Source organism: Clavelina lepadiformis, chromosome 4 (assembly GCF_947623445.1).
Source record: "Clavelina lepadiformis chromosome 4, kaClaLepa1.1, whole genome shotgun sequence".
In the NCBI taxonomy this organism is placed as follows: Eukaryota; Metazoa; Chordata; class Ascidiacea; order Aplousobranchia; family Clavelinidae; genus Clavelina; species Clavelina lepadiformis.
The window spans coordinates 1,896,464-1,916,718 of record NC_135243.1 but is presented as its reverse complement, the minus strand read 5'-3'; the positions used below and the strand labels follow the sequence as shown (position 1 = coordinate 1,916,718).

The 20,255-nt window shown below is 35.9% G+C and overlaps 1 protein-coding gene across 1 annotated transcript; it reads left to right on the top strand.

Annotated features, from left to right (window-relative positions):
* Window positions 1–1,364: 1,364 nt before the first annotated feature.
* Window positions 1,365–15,523, top strand: LOC143451657 (uncharacterized). The gene is made up of 22 exons (XM_076952360.1): window positions 1,365–1,635; window positions 1,765–1,890; window positions 2,046–2,216; window positions 2,323–2,412; window positions 2,582–2,704; window positions 3,036–3,101; window positions 3,550–3,660; window positions 4,303–4,433; window positions 4,781–5,021; window positions 5,420–5,503; window positions 5,969–6,022; window positions 6,197–7,179; window positions 7,262–7,592; window positions 7,688–7,766; window positions 7,850–7,989; window positions 8,664–8,751; window positions 8,835–8,980; window positions 13,574–13,654; window positions 14,305–14,416; window positions 14,471–14,570; window positions 15,196–15,369; window positions 15,452–15,523. The coding sequence occupies exons 1-22, from the start codon at window positions 1,491–1,493 to the stop codon at window positions 15,521–15,523; spliced, it is 3,648 nt and encodes a 1,215-aa protein (XP_076808475.1). The 5' UTR covers window positions 1,365–1,490.
* Window positions 15,524–20,255: the final 4,732 nt, after the last annotated feature.

The following is a 20,255-nucleotide window of genomic DNA, read 5'->3' as shown; positions in this document are numbered from 1 at the left end:
AGAGAAGTTAATAATAAATGATTCTGTTCGACAAAACTCGTCAAACGGAACAAAAGTTAAGGGAACTTCGCGTCTTAGAAGCTCAACGTTTCAATTAAGGCTGCATGAACAATAGAACAAGCCAGACTTTAAACCTCCGATAGTTGGAAAATTAACTTTGCTTTCTACAACTCGCTTTACAATATTTGTGCTTGGACAATTGACGAGTAGCAGAGAGAAATTGGTATTGTGATGTTATGGTCATCTTTATCTTCGGACTGACAAAAGTTTTATGCGACTTAAACCCGGCGATGATTCTTCATCGCTCGAGCCCCTGTGTCCGAGCTAGCTTCTGTGCAAATTCCGATTGTCACACATTTGTATTTGTTACATAGTATTTCCCGAATTTAGAACTGACTACCTTGTCCACTGAACAGGAGCAAGTGTGGTTATAACCTTATTGTATCATATTAATGGCGTGGCCAAGAACATTGCAAGGATAAGGTCGCTGAACGTCGACCACGGAACACGAGTCGCATTTGTTCCATGGACAGTCCCCAAACCACTCGGCTACCAAGAAGACTTAATCAAGAAATTAAGTGACACAGTCATTTAAGTATTGTGCAATTAAGCATCTTTCTGTGAATAAGCGTTTATAGCCTTTAAGTTTATTTGTTACGACATAATCGGCAGCCGATGATGCAAAGCATCCAAGTATTTGGAAATCCATCCATCCGAATAATTGGAACGCAATTTCTAAATTATTGAGATATCTAAAAATGTTTGAAATTTACCCTTTTGTTCGAATGACCTGGACCCGGGCAGGATGACGTCAAAACTACCAGCTCACCGCTGGAAACCTGATACCTGAGCGAACGTTACGAAGCCGCTTTGTGCAGAAATAGCTTAAGAAAGAAGTTTAATGTGCTTTTGATTTCCAGTGTGTGCTTTTGTTCTTATCCTGTAACCGCCCGATTAACCGCTCAGTGGTTTGAAAGTCCGCCTTTGGTGAGGAAGCTTTTTTTCCAGGGTCGAGCCATGCTGCAAATATTTTACGAGTGAAAGTCTCTATCGACCGGTGTCCGGCATGTAGATGTAGAGTGTAGCGAGATGAGAACAAACAAAGTATGAAAGATGTAGTGTGCATTATGTCTATGTTTAGAAGTAGTTCGTATGTAGTTATATATGACAAAAAGTAGGCCTATATATTTCGCATGGCTCTGTAGGTTGCAGCAACAAAAATACGACTTTCCACGCATTTGTGGTCGATGTCCACCTTCAATAACTTCACCTGAGGCTTGTAACCCGTATAAACGTAGGCAGCTTACATTGACTAGTTGTAGTAACCAAATCACTTCTTCCAGGAGGGAATATTTGTGAAAACACTATTGTCTCAAAATAGCAATAAAGTTCATGTTTTGTAAGCTGTATGGAATAAATATGTGGAAATAGCCATCGAAAGTCCACCAGGTATAAAACATAAGCTAAGATAATTACTGCAACGTTGAAGTATGTCGAGCCCAGAAGAGCAAAGATTGACCGAAGATAAACCTCAACTTGTACAACCTGATAACAATGAAGAGAGCTCATCAGATGAAAGTGATGAACAACCTGGAACATCAGGCGCTGTTGCAATGCAAGCGAGGATGTCTCATGGTGAGTAATTTGAAATTAAAATGATTAAGTTTTTGTCTTTGCTGTAATTAATAATAAACTTTTTGATGTTTTCCTTTAAATTTGATAGAAAATAAATTTTGTTTTATTTTTTCTTTGCTTAAAATCAAGGGCCTGCAGATGCAGGAAATCAAATCTTGCAAACAATGGAAAATGCTGAAACTTCTCAGAGTGCTGTAAGTAGAATCGATCCGGGGTTGATTGAGCTTGCAAGCAGAGTGGCTGAAAGCAGAATTGGTAAGTTTTATGAAAATATTTTGCTGAATACATAGGCACACAATTTTTTTTAAAAATTTAAGATAAAGCCTATTAGTTGCATTTATTAAATTATGTTTCCATATTATTGTGATGCCTTTTTATAGATGAAAATCTTAACTTTTGTCGATACACAGAGACAGTCATGATTAATTATGCTCCTAAAATTTATCACCACGATGAAAGACAATACCAACATCACGATCAAAGACAATACCGAGACAACAGAAAATATAAGCAAAAATACATCAGGGACTTGAAAAATATAAAACCAACCCAAGTTAAAGAGAAACAAATAAATTCTTTAGGTGAGCTTATAAAACCATACAACTTTATCTTGTAAAGTGCTTATTGTCTTTTTTTATGGTATCACATTGTTTTTCTTTCTTCTTGAGCTTACCATATATTTTAAAGATTCTGCAAAAAGATTTGAACCAAGCATTGAGCAGCAGGAGTCGGCAAATAATCCCTTTGACCTTCCTCAATTAAACACCCCAACACCAGGTGCATATTCGATGCTTTAACGTTTGTTTAAAATCTGATCCAAATATGCCGCTTTTGTATTATCTGCCAACCTGTGGACTGTTTTGCTTAGTTTATGTGTGTTTCTATTTCATATGTTAGTTATTTCATTTGTACGTATGGTAGTATATGCTGATATTTGCATTTCTAGATCCACTTGATGCGACCCATCCAAAGCAACCGATCGAAGCAAATCCACAGGTTGAACCCCACACAGACATCTCAGAAGTGACCAATCAATCCAATGCTTTGAACACTGAGATACCTTCTACAAGTAATGATTAGATTATAGACAAAATAGCAGTGAATACTGTATGTATTAATCATGTTTTGTTTAAATAAGTTACAAATTCTACAGTTAATTAAAATCCGAAACACAAGGAGTATATTTGATACGTTCAATTTCTGTTTGAATCTGATTCAAATGCATCACTTTTGTGTTTAGAAACTGCAATAATGTACAATTAAATATTTTCTTTAAAATACAGTTTGATGTTTTTGAATTTGTTTTACTTTTGCAAACATTCATTGTGCTTATATCTATTTTCATTAAACTGGTTTCAGTAATTTTAATTTAGACAATTTTAATCTCTGTTTTATTGCAGCTTCTGGAAACGTTGCCATTCAACCAACAATATGTCATGCAGAAAGGAACACGAGTGGTGTATTAGGTAAGTTAACTTAATCATGTTTTCTTATATATTAACTAAATTTAAAAGTCCTTGCTCTTGTTTGGGACATGATTGGATTTTACACATCTGTGAATTCTGTGAATTCTGTTTTGTGGGGATGTGGGGCATAACTTTCGAGCGTATGTTAAAATGCAAAGTGGTTGTTGATGAATAACACCCCATTCAACACTCACAAACATTGTTTAAGAAGCAATTTGCTAAATGATCTGAGACACCTATACCATTGTTACAGTAGTCATTATTGTGTGCTGCGTTTGTTTTGGCTTGTAATTGTCCATCTTGGCAACATCTGGTATATTTGCAAATTTTCATGAAGATGCTAAAATCAACGGTTTAAAATTATATGAAGTTTTATTTGCAAGTTATTATTTGTTGCTTACTAAAGTTTCTAAAGCTTCATGCTTTATATAATGTGTTCATATCTTAGAGCAAACCGGTTTTACGCGAACTAAACAACCAATTTCAGCATCAACTTCACAAACTGAAGTACCAAGTACCAGTCCCTTAATCGCCAATCCACCAACGACCTCATCTGCAGGTATGTTTTGGAAGTGTGCAACATTGCACCTTTTTAAAGTTTTATTTATACATCGGTTTAAAAATGTTACTCGAGTTCAACCTATAAGTAGATTTAATAATCTCACTCAAGTCAAACTCTGCCAAAGTTTTGTGTGAATTTGTTTTTTTCAAATACTGTAAACAGGAAAAAATGTTTTAAATGAAATTAAAAAAAAGTTAAGAATAACCTAGAAAAAAGTTTACGTTAAAAAAATCTAAAGAAATTTTATCTTCACCTGGTGACTAAAGCACACTTTCAAACGTTAAATTTGGTTCAAAATTATTTATTTCTGCTACAAAACATTGTATTCAACATAATTCATAGGTATAATTATATCTCAATAATGTTTGATTATCAGATATCGTGCAAAATCAAGCCATGTCGGTGGAAATGTGTGTGATATTATACAATTGGGTTGGAGTTAGTTTTCAGTGATTGCAAAGTTCTTTGTTGTGATTATTGAGAGATGCTTCAACTCATATATTGCATGCGAGTTAAAAGCTAATCACTACCTGAATTATTTTACTTGTGTCGCCCTTTAACTAAGTGCTTCGTGCTTCTATTTTCCAACAGCGGTACAAGACCAATGCATATTAGCTTAAATGTTACATCTTATTTCAGAACCTAATAATCCACAAGCAACAAATTCACCTTGTGGACCTGGGGCCAATCAACACCAGGATGACAACAAAGGCAACCAGCATATAATGATCAGTTATAACTGGAAAGATTCAAAGGATCCTGCTCATAAGGTTTGTAAATATATTTTATGATCTCAGTATACAGGTTTTAACGAAATACACGAAATGTTAATAGAATCAATTATCAAAAACTCACTCTCAATTTAAATATTTGTGCTAGGGTCAGGAAGAAAGTTTTATTTCATAAACATATCCTAAATATCAGCAAAACCATCACTTAGATGATGTGGATGTTATAAGATGCTCTACTCCGTTTTCGCCTTAGAGTTATTTTGAAAATTACTAATAACCGAAACCGTTTGTTGGTTTTAGAAAATTTACGAAAGTAGAAGAGTTGCGAATTAGCTCCTCACAAACTTAACTTAACAATCTAGTTTAATTTTTTCGCACTTTTGCAGATATCCGATGAACTCTCTGCCGCTGGTTACAAAGTGTGGATTGATAAAAACGAGATGAGAGGAGACATTTATGACAAAATGTATGAAGCTGTTGACAACGCTTACTTGGTCCTCATGTTTCTGTCTGAAAATTATAAACTCAGTAAAAACTGCAAAAGGGAAGGCAAACTTGCCGCTGACAAGAGAAAACGTATAATACCCATTATCACCCAAGACAATTATAAAATGGAAGGCTGGACAGGTATGCATTTTTATTATACTTTTCATTTGTGCTCAGTTGTTTTCAACGCATTTTTATGCCTATGACTGGTTAATATTTTTAATTGATTACTACGTCACAAAATGGGATGTTGCTTGAGGTTTGAATGGTAACATTATATTTAGTATTGTTATTTTCATTATTAATCATAATTGTTACACCAGAAGACGCAAACTCAAGTATACGAAATCTTGTGGCGATAAATCATTGTTAACTTTAAGAGTGCTATATATTCTGCTCTTCCTCTAACCAATAATTTTAATAAGGTTATGTTAATGTTTGTTTCTATTTTTATCTTTTAATATTCATTACTGAATTGATTTTCATCACCTGCTTTCACCACAAATTAACATTTATATTTTTACAATTTTTATCAAAAGCTCTTTTGGTGTCGGGAAAACTCTACTACGATTTTAGCAAAGAATCATTTGAGGATAACTTTGATAAACTTATCAAGGAAATAGGTAATTAAACTCATAAGTTGAAATAGGTATTTTCACAACATTTTATTATTAAAACATTAACTGAAGTTATTATTGGTTATTAGTTCATTTTATTTAATTTATTGTTAGTTTTTATGCTTTTATCTTCTGCTACCTCGAGAAATATTAATAATTGGAAACTTTACAAAACTGCTGGCACGTTTTGTAATTATTTGGTTTTCGATTTCTCATCACGACTTTTGTTTGCTAAACTAAATTTTTGTTAAAAGAATACTGCTGCACTTATTATCATACTATCGTTTTATTATAACAGTTAGCAGTTATACATAGCAACGATTAAGAAACGATTTAAACTTTTAGTCAAGGCTTTTCCATTTTTGCACTGTCATGGCTTGTATTTATTTGGGTTTGGAACTAAAACCCAAATTTTTCCTAAGAACATTTTTCCTTCCAACGATGCATTAATCTTTTTCATCTGTTCCATAGATCATCCCAATGAACAACAGCAATTCACGAAATGTTTGGAGGCAAATAAAGCAGGTTAGTTTATACAATGATGTATTTAAGGGACTATTAATGTTTGTTTTATATGCCGTAGTTGCTGAGGAAAATAACATGTGAGTTCTGCAACTGTTCCGATTTATAAACCAATATATAGCCTTATGCAGTTTCCGTTTTAAAAATTCATGCTTTAAAGGTCTGTATTCTTATCAGACCACCGAAAACTCGGAAAGCGAGAGGAAGCTATTGGAAAAGTTTTGCAGCAGCAAAATAAACGCCGTGAAGATGACATCCGTCTCCAAGCTGGAATCGACGTCTCAGTAGCAGATATTCCAATTGTCCATCCAAAGTACACCAAGGTATCTTTTTTCCAAGGACGGGCAGTCCCTAAACATGAAACTTATGCCCCGTCAACTGGTGAACCTGATACACTTAAGCGGGATGAGGACATTGAATTTGAAGAACTGCTGAAGTCCAACGAACGTTTTACCGCCTTCATAGGTTTCCCCGGATCCGGAAAGACGACTTTGTCCAAAAGATTAGCCAAAACAGAAGAATACAAATGTCTTTATTATAAATTTATGGAGATGCCAGTTGGCGAAAAGGTCAGTTTTCGGAAGCTAATTATGGATAACATTTATCCAGATTTAGACGAAACCACTCGAGAGGATGCATGGGAGTGGATCAAAGAAAATCAGAAAAGTTGTCTTCTACTCTTTGATGGTCTGGATCAGGCGGAGTGGTCACTTAAAGACAAAGTACCCAAAGTGAACTATGATACTCCCCAAAGTGTACCAGACCTCATTGCCAACTTATGCAATAAACATTTCCTTCCAGACATTAAGCTAATCTTTACCTCCAGACCTCACAGTGCCATCACGCTTCCTGCTCCACTACGTCCAGACTCTACAATCTTACTTGGTGATCTGCCCCTTGACTCTATGAATAAACTGTTTTATTTTTACGCTGGTGCTTCAGCCGACAAGCTTTGGAATGATTTTTCCCGAAATGCTAAAATTGTGCTTGCACTTTGTTTTAACCCGTTGTTGCTTCAGTTAGTTATAGCAGCAGGTTTGGCTCCTACAACAAAAATTGGAAAAATCATCACCACAACGCGGGTATTTGCCACAGTTTTGGAGAACCTCCGATGCAGTGACAATGCAAAACACGAAGACATCACTTTACTAGTAAAGCAGGTGAGAGAACTGAACATGTTTCTGTTTACCTAAAATGGTGATAATGTACAAGAACATATTATTACTTGTTTTGTTGTTGCAGCTCAGTGAAGTGGCTTACAAAACCACCATGAGGTCTTCGGTTGTCATCACACGTGACGACCTCAGAGCAGTTGGTCTTGAACCAGACCAGATACAAGATATCGTCGTCGGCATTTACGCTCATTTTGCTGCAGTCAGCCGCGTGTTTGATGGCCACGTGAAGTATTACTTCGCCCACCAGCTGTATCAGGAGTTTTTCACCGCAAAGTTCATCGTTAATGAACTGCCCATGGATACGTTTAAAACCCTTGTTTCAAACGAGCTATTTTCCGATGAGAAGTGGTCCGTTATTAGGAGATTTGTTTGCGGTCTGCTCATAGATATGATGAAAGGTATTATCAGGATAGTAGTAATGTGCATTTTAAGTTATGATTTACTATTAAGCTTATTCAAACATGAAAATTGTAAAATATCAACTTTTCTTCAGATTCCAGCATCAGCAATTTTGCTGCAACTGGGCACGATCAACCAGAACTCTCGTGTTTTTCCTCACTTCCTTTCAACAGGTGAGGTTAAAAACGTTTTTGTTGTTCTATAAGCGATCTCATACTAGGCAAGAAAGAGACAAAAGCAATTATGACATTTTCAGACAAGATGAGCAGGTAAAGGAGCAGATTTCACTTACACAAAAGCCAGCAGAGGAGAATATATCATCTCCAGAACATCATTCATCAGCCTTACTTTCAACTAGGTCTACAGAACAGCAGGCAGAGGAGGTGGAATCATCCGGTTTGTACCATAATGTAATAGATTTTGCACACATTTATGAAAAACATAATTAATAAGAAAGAAGATGTGAAACATGTTGCATATTTTGTTGAATCGTTTTCACAAAAAAACTTGATAATATACAAACATCGTGGTTTTACCATTTGTGCTGTTTGTTTAGTTATGCTTCCGTTAGATAACTTGCCGTGATATGCAGGAAGGAAATGTCCGACAAAAATAAAAGTTGTTGTAATAATTTGTTCCTGTTCAAGAAGCAGTTTCTTTATTAAAGCATTATTCATAAAAAACAAGCTTCCGGTGTAACACTCGACATTTTCTCTACTATTGCACTGATCTAACGATCTTTACTTTACTATTACTTAAAGACCGGGTGGGTTCAATGAGCCAAGGGTGCCACCTTTGCCAAGGGTGCCACCTTTGCCAAGGGTGCCTTTACAAACCCAAGCGTTAGTGATTGTAGATGTTTTCAGGTTTTCATCAATTTTCTTTCAGTCTCTTATATCATGTTTTCGATTCTTGGAGCTATAATTATGTGCCGTTTGATCATACAGTAGACATCAAAAAAGTTTTTTTACGCAAAGTGTTCTATATGCAAATACCTATCTCTGTTAACGTTTTGCCATTATGCAAATATTTTCTAAACATAAACCGATCAAACGATATATTTTTTGCAGATTCCAGCATCAGCAAGATTGCCACATCTGGACACGAGCAGCGAGACCGCTCGTGCTTGTTATCTCGCTGTTTTTGCTGCCTTAACAGGTAAAGTTTAAAAAGTTTTTGCTGTTCCATAAACGAGTTTATATTAGACATGAAAGAGACAAAAGCAATTATGACTTATTCAGACAAGATGATCAGATAGAGGAGCAGATTTCACTTACACAAAAGCCAGCAGAGGAGAAGATATCATCTCCAGAACATCAGTCATCAGCCTTACTTTCACCTAGGTATACAGAACAGCAGGAATATATGAAGGCATCCTCATCATCCGGTTTGTACCGTTATGTTCTTGTTACAGTACTTTGCAAATGCTTTTGCAGAGTAATTTGGTACAGTTTTCAAAAGTACCAACGCTCAACGGTACCAGAAACTCTGTATTATATAGAGCAGTGCCTAATTGTATAGGACTTGGTACAAGAATTTATAAGCTACGATTGCAAGTTTTCTTTACTTTGACTTACGTTTATGTTCATCGTTATAAAGTTATAGCTTGTGTTTTTCTCGCTAAATTGGATGAGTTTCGTATCTATCGGTGATGAAGTATTGCGCCGCAAGGGTCATGATATTATTGCACTCGCTCCAACATGACAAGCTTTGTCAATATGATGTTCATTGAATTGACATCCCTGTAACTTCTAATTCCACAATAACACTACAATAACGTATCCCTTCAATCACATGTTTTTCGTTTTATTTTAAGCCTTAAATATGAGGGACGAAAAATTGTGCCGACGTAGGTGGTCGCAAAGACATAAACAATTACGATGATAATTGCCACAAATAAATCAGGCAAATGTGGCCTAGAAGGCTAAAACGTACATCACAATAATATAATGGCAAAGAATAACATTTCATTTCAAATGGTATCGAATACAAAATAAATGCTCATTTTAATAGTTTTATTTTCATTATAAATCAATCCTAAAGTACTACGAAGCATATAGCAAAGGATTTATTAAAACTTGCAAAGGTTTGGTGGAAACATCGTCCCTAAGGGTTACGATGAAAATAATCAAAATAACAACAAAGTCACGTGATCGATTCATTGTTGTCATTTTGTATCAAACTGATCCAGACCTGCAATTGATGAAGTTAACTGTAACTGCTACTTGCACAACTGTTTAAAATTTTAGTTATACTCTAAAAGTAAACGTTGCGAAGTTAAGATGGACACTATCACAGTTAATGAAGTATGAAGCTTACATGGCGTCTGAATAATCCCATCATCACCACAGGACAAGGTTAATGCTAAAGCCGAAACTTGTGGTAAAGTACCGGTAATAAGCATATATGTGAAAAACTTACGTTTTATGTCTGACTAAAACTTAGTAATATTCCAAGAAAAGTTGCCGAATATTACGGCATGTTTCAGTGCATAAGAAACATAGCAGGCTAAAGAATTTAGTAGGATGTAAAACAAAATATGAATAATTTTCTGACAAGTTTGAGTGCAGTAGTTGGCCTATGTATAGGCTACGGGTAAACAAATTTTCGTGTAATTTGCAACTACAGAACTACATTTACGATCCTTTTTAATCATTTTTGCCATTTTTAATCATTTTTGCCATTGCCATCCTTTTTAATCATCATTGAACATCAATTTTTGCCTTGCTTTGTCTTTGCCCACATTTTAGGTGACTGTAAATTTTAGCACACTACCGGCTAACAAATTGCAAAACTTGAATTTATAATAGATGTTATAACCGTCAAGCTAAAGTTCCTGGGTTACTGCTTTCAGAAGTGTTCCAATGTGAAAGCTCTGCTCATTCATTGTTTTCATTTTGTATCAAACTGATCCAGACCTGCAATTGATGAAGTTAACTGTAACTGCTACTTGCACAGCTGTTTAAATTTTAGTTATACTCTAAAAGTAAACGTTGCGCAGTTAAGATGGACACTATCACTGTTAATGGGGTATGGAGGTTACATGGCGTCTGAATAATCCCGTCATCACCACAGGACAAGGGTAATGCTGAAGCCGAAACTTGTGGTAAAGTACCGGTAATAACTAATAAGCATATATGTGAAAAACTTACGTTTTATGTCTGACTAAAACTTAGTAATATTCCAAGAAAAGTTGTCGAAGTTTAGGGCATGTTTCAGTGTATCAAAAACATAGTGAAGAATCTGGTAGGATGTAAAACGAAATATGAATATTTTTCTGAGTAGTTTGTGTAGTTAGCCTATGTAAGGCTACCGGTAAATATACTTTCATATCAGTTGCAACTACAGAGCTACAATCAAAATCCTTTTTAATCATTTTTGCTTTGTCTTTGCCCACATTTTAAGCTACTGTATATTTTAGCACACTGTACTGGCTAACAAACTGCAAAACTTGCATATAATAAATGTTATGACGTTCAAGCTAAATTTCCTAGGTTACTGCTTTCAGAAATGTTCCAATGTGAAAGCTCTGTTCATATTTTACCAAAGCTTTGATGGTTTTTATGGACATTGTTGTCTTAGGTCCAAGAACTTAAACACAATTGCATAATAATAACATCGAAAAGTGGTTAACCTATTAGCACAAAGTAAAAGGACCAATCAACCTACTTCCAGTTATAATAGGCTGGTAAAATTGGCTGCAAATAACCATAAACACATGACTGGGGTATAATAGTTGCATTCATTTATCATCTTTTACAAAGACTCTTTTTTGTAAATTATTGATGTGATAAGTTTTATCAGATAACAGTAAGAATGGATAGAAGGGTACTACGACACCTTATCGAAAGACACTTTATCGAAAGACACTTTATCGAACGACACCTGATCGAAACGACAGCTGATCGAAAGACACTTTATCGAACGACAGTTAATCGAGCCGACAGTTGATCGAAAGACACTTTATCGAAACGACAGCTGATCGAACGACATTTTATCGAACCGACAGTTAATCAAAACGACAGTTGATCGAACGACACTTTATCGAACCGACAGTTCAAGCAAGATTTTAGCGTGTTTCTCAAACATTGGAACAATGAGCCATTGTGATGTGCGGTCTTTGTAATGGTGTGCATTAATGAATTGTGATGTATATATCATAAAGTTGACGATTTATATTTTATATCTATATTTTATATTTGTATCATAAAGTGTTCGATTTCGCATGGCGGCCGGCCCGCCCACATATTAATAAGATATCACAAGAATACGCACGAGAATTACTAAGTACGAGATTGTCTGTACAGTAGACCAGACTAGTCATTATAGATACAAAGAGTAAGGAATTGAAGGCAAAATTTAATAGCAAGGGGCATGTCGCTGCCTGACTTTTACACAAAGTAGCTTCTTGAAAGTGGTCTTTATCCCAGCTTGACCGACAGCGCAAAACAAATGGCTTCGATGCTTGGTAGCACGTACACATGTGAACAAATATTTTCAACAATGAAATTCACGAAAAGCAAGCTAAGATCACGCGCTACGACGCTGTCAACCAACGGCTGAAGAGCATAGTCGAAAATTATGACTCAACGAATATGGACATAAAAAGTTATCTTCGAGCAATTGCACACAACTTGTAATTAAATGAATGCGATTGAAATGTGCACTTCGTCAGTTGTCGTGCTTTTAACAGTGCATGTTGTCAGTTCTTTTAATAAATTGTCGTTCTTTTAACAGTGCATATCGTCAGTTGTTTCGATAAATTGTGGATCTTTTAACCCTATCCTAACCAAGCTCGCGAGTTTACTAAAAAAACTAGGTGTGGCCAACCCCGCACACACATTTGCAATCGTTAATTACTAGAAACCTATGCGTCGATGAGATTATTACAGGTTAGTAGAAACATCATCTGGATTCCTGTATACATCATAATTGTAAAACTAAAGAAAGTGAATTTAGTGTAAATTAGGTATTTCTAAAAGTGACACATTTCTATAAATTCTTCTTGTTACGCCGCGCCCCCGCTGTGAAAAGAGAACGAAAAAGAATAGTTAGTCAAGTTATTGGTGCGTAAATGAGTAATACGTTTCAATGCGGAGAGAGAGCAAAATTATATAAATATCACAATATCTCAAAAATTACAAAATCTAACTTTATCAAACAAACATGGACAGATAGCTGAACATCACAATGACCCATTGTTTCAATGTTTGAGAAACACGCAAAAATCTTGCTTGAACTGTCGGTTCGATAAAGTGTCGTTCGATCAACTGTCGTTTTGATTAACTGTCGGTTCGATAAAGTGTCGTTTGATCAACTTTCGGTTCGATAAAGTGTCTTTCGATCAACTGTCGTTTCGATCAGGTGTCGTTTCGATCAGGTGTCGTTCGATAAAGTGTCTTTCGATAAAGTGTCGTTCGATTAAGTGTCGTTCGATAAAGTGTCTTTCGATAAGGTGTCGGGTCACGGGATAGAAGTAGCCTATTACACAGCATGATGATGTTATTAGATGTAGCACCCATGTTTGTTGCTGTGCTACTGCTATATCTGTTTAAGTCTGATATTCTTGGCTTAGTACACTAGCCTTGTGGAGCTCTACAACTGCTTTTGTCTCACTTAGTTTAGTTTCTTAAATTGTTCACATAACAGTTGTTTCCATTTGTTGTTGCTTATATTGAGAATAACCTTCAGCTGAAGTTCTTAAATGTGATACGCTAAAGTTAAAATCATATCTTGAGTTGAAAAGGCATTGAGTTAGACAACTTCAGGTGTTGAGACAATTAGTACTAATTATGCTCTGGGAAACAAAGGTACACTTCAGTTACTGTTAGTAGTTTACATGCATTTTATTAATTTAAGTTGCCTTAAATTGTTTGAATTTTCATGCAAATGAAATCAAGTTCATCAAGTTAATGAGCTTTGCTTTGTGCTCCACATTTGTCACCTGTCAGTATTAAGCTGGATAATAATTTATTTCCAGATGTTGCTGAGAAGAGGAGGATTTGGATAGAAGCACTAAAGTCACAGCTGGTACGATTTGAGAAACTGCAAGATTGGTCACGTAAGTTTATTTTCTGACTTTGTCCTAAATCTGCAAATATTTCAATAAACTGCATGTGCATGTTATGTATTATTTGCCATAGACAAGCATTAGGCCTATAAGCAGCAGAACACACATTTATGTTGAATTTCAAAACTTATCTTTACTTGGCCTAGTACAGTAAGGCTGCTGACAGACTGGTGGTGCTGTGAAAATATTTGTGTGATAATATTTTGTGAAACTTGATTGAAATGACATGTGGCCTATTTAGCCGGGAAATATTTCCACATAATCACTGGTAGATTAGTACAGCAGCCTACTAGGCCAAGTAAAAGTAAGTTTTGTAATTTACATGTCTATTGCAAACATATTGCCAGTGCTAGTGTACAGAGCCTAGCTTAGTAGGCTGCCGGTAATTCTGGTGAAAATATTTGCCGGCTAAATAGGCCACATGTCATTTAGATCAGTTCTGGTTGTTGTATTAAGTTTATCTTCAGTTTAAAATGCCTGATTCTGTTTTTAATTCGTCCCAAACAGATAATTTAAAGAAAAGTAAGTTTTCGCTTTCAACTTGACTTTGTCGCTTAAACATGAAAAGTTTCCGTCTTAAATTTATTTCTATAACGCGGCGAACTACAACCGGTAAATAATTAACTATTATGGTTGTTTAGGTGGCGACAATAACAAACGCAGATATATTTCGCTTTTATGCGAATTAAACGAATCCAGCGACATGGAACTCTTCAATATGGCGTCACTGCGCTTTCCAACAGAGATGAGTCTGTATCCATTGAAATTGTCATCATCGGAAGCCGCGATCTTTTGTGACGTTTTAAGAAAACAACAAAAGGAGTTAAAGAAGCTTGATCTGAACTACTGCTTCTCCCCTGATGATGTGGAAAGATTAATTTCGGCGATCTCTGAGATGCCTGGAAAGGTTTGACGATTTATTCAACTTTTTATCGTTTGCTTAGAACAGCATATGACGTCATAATGAATTGTTTACATTTGTGCTTATGACGTCATAATGGCTAGTACGAAGATATTTTTCAAGGCAGTTTGTTGAGATTACTGGGCAGTGTAGGTCGGATATTTTGTGCTAATTTATATAAAATTGCAGAATAATTTTGCGACGGTTTAGTGATTACTTGAATCTACAAGGAATGTGGAATCTGCGATAAACTTGGTCGCTTAAAATTTCTTCTTTTTAATAAAAAAATGACAAAGTTTTAATGGATCAGTTTTAGCCTGACATGTACCGGTTAATTTTTGGGTCAACTGAAAAGTTTCATTTTATTTAAAACTGAAAATATTTTTGCAAACTTATTATCAGGATTTGTTTCTACAACTAATACTCGATACTTGTTTTAATTGGCCGCTCAAAATTATTTCTATTTAATTCAAAAACCAAGAATTTGTGTTGGAGCAGTAGGCTAGGCCTAAATCTGACCGCGTGGTGCTGGTTAGTTATTAACCAATTAATGGTAATATTAACTTGTATGTAGTAATATATTAGCTGCATCAATACACCAGGTTGTAGTTTACAAACATTTCATCTGCAGGTAAAAGTGTTGAACATCTATGGCAACATAATCAAAGACATTCCAGGACCAGAATTTTTCGCTAAAATTGAAGAATATCTGTGGATGTATGGTTGCTTCGAAGATGGAAGATACTTAGCAAATTCGAGCGAGAAACAAAAAATTCAACTCGCCCTTGACCAGCTTCATGACTCGGTATTCTTTATATTTTGTCATGTTTGTGTCAACTTGAACTTTGCACAGAAATTCAATTTTTAACAAAATTTTTAATTTATAGCGGTTGGAAGTTTGCGTTGGTTATGGCGGCGAAGGTAATTACGTCATGCTCACTTCACGCAAGCACTGCTGACGTAATAATGGTAAGTAGGTTTCATTTTTAAACAGAAATTCATTATTTACTCAATTTTTATAAAAATTCCTTCCACACATCGATTCACTTTTATAAAAAGAATTGCGTCGTGGCCGGGATTCGAACAGCGGACTTCTGCTACATCGAGCGATCGCTGAACCCGATGCGCCATCTACAGATTTACTAATTCATTGATAGAATGGATTTATATTTGTACATAAACTAATAGTGATGTCATAATTATAATTGTTAGACATGTTTATTCAAATAAATATTCACTGCATTATGTTGAAGGTGAATTTGCTGTAATATTTTAGATTTGCTGATTTTTGTGATTTGAAATATCCAGAGTGAGTTTTGTGGAAATAAAATTTGTTGTAAGACAGAAATTGGTTTTGTGTCATATTTTCAGCATCATATTTCTGCCCAAGCGTTATATGTAAGTTTTTATCATCGCTAATTGCTTTGTAGAGTTCAGCTCTAAATTGCTTATATCTGCTCAAATCTAATGCGACTGGTGCTACGGCTTGTAGGCTAAAGCATCTGCCTCGAATGCTGCCTCTACCTTGTAACCAATGATTAACAGAAATATAAGCTACCAAAATTTTTATATCAACTTGACGCAGACAAATAACAGCAGTAATAATAATAACAGCACGGCGTGTAGTTGGGGCAAGACATCAAACACACAGAGTTATATCAGGGGATTAGCTTCCTGCTGCAACTTTTGCTACGAGTTGTTCGGCTGGAAAATTATGAAAGCAGTCGCTGTTATGCGTTCCTGAGATGCGGAAAGAAACTGCGTCTTTGCTTACACTCCGTGCTTATGACAACCAGGTTAGCAAGCAGTGACATACTTTGAATCGCGTTGAGGAGCGGGGAAAATTGTTTTAAAGCCTGCTTTAAAATACCAGCGTCTGCCCACTGTATGCTCCTATAAAAATGCGGGGAGTGAAAAAGTTTTGCTTGTTACGCTTCATAAACTGCTTAACGACTCGAGATGTTCTGCATTCTCTATTACATCTAGCATTCGAACACGCTCCTATTCTTTAGGAACGGTCTCGAGAGGTTGCTCTTGTGTCAACGTCGGAACGGAACCACGCCCGCGCTCCCTTTTAGGGATTATTCGCTCTTCGCTCTTTTTTTGCACAAGCAACGCTAGGTTTAAGGACTGCTGTAAGAACATCATTTTATGTAGTGACCAAAAATTATACCTTTGAGACTAATTCAACAACAAAACGGTGAAAAGATACAACTTAATACGCAACACAATGCACAGCAGCACGTCAGAACCTTGTTTTAGAGGTTCGATATAAACGCTTTGTTTTTAAGCTGACATCATTGTGTCGAGACTCGTAAGTTTGTCGATGTCGTGCGTGATCTACTTTTGCATGAGACGCAAAAGCGATATTTGTCGTGGGCTTTGTGCAGTCTGATATCACTTTAACAGCTTAGCAGTGTCACTGCCATACTTTCATACTCGGTTTATGGTTGTAGCGATAGTTATCAAAGGACGGTTATGACGACACGTCATCAACATCGTTTTCTGCTATTGCCCGGCTTTGAAAAACGGCAAAGTGGGCAAAGAACCGAGTGCAGATGTCGCATTTCAATCGCATTTACGCAGAGAATGCAAACAGATAAAAAGCTATTTAACGATGGTTTGTGTGCATAAAATGTACCAAAAAAGAAGATTGCGAAATAACGTAATTTGTAGCAAACGTTTGTAACAGGAGCTCCGTTACGTGGTTACGTACGTTGCATAATTATTGATAATTTCGTGCAACATTAGCGGAAACACACACTTGGTATAAACCTATTGAGTTGCAATTGAAAACTCTCCAGGAAAGTTGATTCTCTTGCGCAGCGAAAAACTGGCAGTTATACGCCATCCTTTTCACGATGGCCGCTTAATGTGAAAAGCGAAACTCGGCGGGCCCTGGATGCATAATAATTGATACGTTTGCTTTTGTAAGACCTCAAAAATTTCCTCTTTCAGTATGAGAACTCCAAAGACATCCATTGCGGAGCGGAAGTATCGACCAAAGCTTCTTCCTTTTATGTTAGGGGTAAAAATAAAAAAATTTGCGTCCCTCGTGTTTTGGCCTGGATGGTCAACCAGCTAAAACCTAGGTTACGCCGCTGTTTCAGAATAACTATGACGTGGTGAAAATGAATCTCCACGATTTAACTTTGCCTTAGCGCTAAAACATCATCATCATAATCATTATCTGCCAATGGCTTATTTGAGTCTGCCTCGTCCATCGTAGCAAAGCGACTGCTTTGCATGACGTATACACATGATGACGCGTGATGACGAATGACGTATACACAGTGGTGAAAAAAAGCGGAACGGTCCGGAACACAGTTCCCGTAAATGAGTTATTGCCGGTACGGCGTAAGGGAGTAACGCCAAGATGTCAAAAAGTGTTAAGTTAGTTAGTTTAAGTAGAAAGTGAAAAGTTTTGATACGAAATGAAACAAAAATTTCCGTGTAAAGTTTTTAATAGATATTTGCATCAAACGTAGTCACCGCTTTATAAACCAGCTCGGTACCGAAAATCTTTTACACTCAACGACTGTGTCAATTTATCTTACTTCTTGTCCTGTTTTTAGCCCCCTTTGTTCAAGAGTTGGGGAACCCCCTTTTTCGAAATTTGAGACATGTCCCACCTTGAAAGTAGGTCCTACTCCTTGGTTATGGCTGCATTTAATAGCGTCAATATTTTGTTCCTCTGATAAATTTTGGAGTCTATCATGACATATGTTGCAAACACAACACTTCTCGTCAAGATTCTTGAGATAATTAGCGCATGGTTATGCCTGCATTTACTAACGTGGCCTGACAATTATAGCAAATATCGCAGCTACCGCCAACTAACGGCTTATGCAATCCAGCTTTCAGTTATACTAAATTCCCGCCCCACACAGGAAGCATTTAGACCTAAAAATGTTTCAAGAAGTCATATCATATAGCTTGGAAATAACATAGTTAGGGGAAGTATTAATAGGAAAGAAAGATATAATTCTTCGAGAGGTAATCTACTCAAAATATGTCGCAAACGGCCTTTTGTTAAAACATCAATTGCTATTCTTGCACTTAGTGCAGAAGTGCACCGTCAGTCTGTTGCACGATGTATCGATTCGAACAAAGTTAATATTGTTGGAATTGGAGAGGAATTTGTTTGACCGTCAACACAGCGTTGGTTCTGGTGTAAATCCAACACAGCGCCAACAAGCGGGGACTAAACCTACAATGAATCTGTTACCAAATGAATCGTTACTTAACAATAACAACAACAACAATGGGAAGCTTCAGCTTTTCTACGTATTCATGTTAATACACAATTCTTTTATAACTTAAATCTTTTTTAAAAATATTGCATTTTTATAGAAAGTTGTTTATAATATTAATAATTGTTAATAATAATTGTTTGTAAAGTAATATTTACAGGTTCTTTAGACCACACTTGAGCACATTGCAAGGACGTAGGCTGCTTAGGGGAGTATATATGACGAATGCTTCGAAACAGTTGTGTCTTTGATGAAGTTAACAGAAACAGATAAATCAACATTAAAATTCTGTCCTTTCATAACTTACAAATTTTCCAAAATTGTTAAATTTAGTTGAAAAATTTTCCTTGTGGAGTAGTTGCTTAAAGGAATGGTTTTATTGCGACACAATTTCCCACAGTATAAAAGAATCTAAAAATACAACACTTCTACGGGCAAATGCGGACGAAATCTGACACTAAGGCGTTAATTTAACCTCGTGATAACTTTCGTACTGTACTTAACGATTTTGTTTAATTTCCTTCTGTAATTTTCACTCGTGGCTGGTAAAAAAATAAACTTTTCAGGAGATGAAAAAAACTAACAAGCTCTTTCATAATTATAGGTTGAAAACTCTCGTTTGCAAGAAGACACGCGCAACCAGACACTCAGAAATCGTGGTTTTTAAAATAAAGATGACTTAATTGTACACAATTACTATCCAGGTTTTGAAGTTCAAGATTTATTGGCAGGATTGCAACTAGCCAATTGAATAGAAAAATGGCATTATTGAGTTATAAGTGAATACTTAATATGGCCTCGAATTTACACTCTAATTGGATATAGTCCAACTTCAGAAGAAATGGCATCGCGCAAAATTAAATTTTCTTCATAATGTAGTTTGCCATATGCTTGGGTAGTTAGTTCAGTGCAGGGCTGTAGAGTGACGTGGTGTCGTGGTGGATTTATAAAACCACCCGCATTGATGGAGCTTGCTGTGTTCATTGAAATCTCTGCTAAGCTGTTTCTTTTATGTTTGCGGTCCGTTGTTTTACTCGAACTTTTAATTTTAGACTTGCATGTTTCACTCATGACTGTTTTCGCTTTCTGTCGTCTAAGAAAGATTTATAAGTAAGGTATAATGAAAGATTTATAAAGTTATAGTTATAGTTATAGCCATAGAAAGCCCGTCACTATATAGTCACTATATAGTCGTTGCAATAAAAGCAAAAGTTGTAGTGCGAGGTGTCTGAGTTATAACCCGAGCAGAAGATATGTTCAGGAATTAATGGGTATGCTTTCATTAATAAAATTAGTTGGGATAAAATTAAACAATTTTTTTTCGCTTTTTTCTACATCAGCTATTGACCTGTATAAGAAAACTTTCAATTAAGAGATTGTTCAAGTAATGACGTTAATGACAATGATGTCATTCTCGTAAAAATGAACTTGGCCGCAC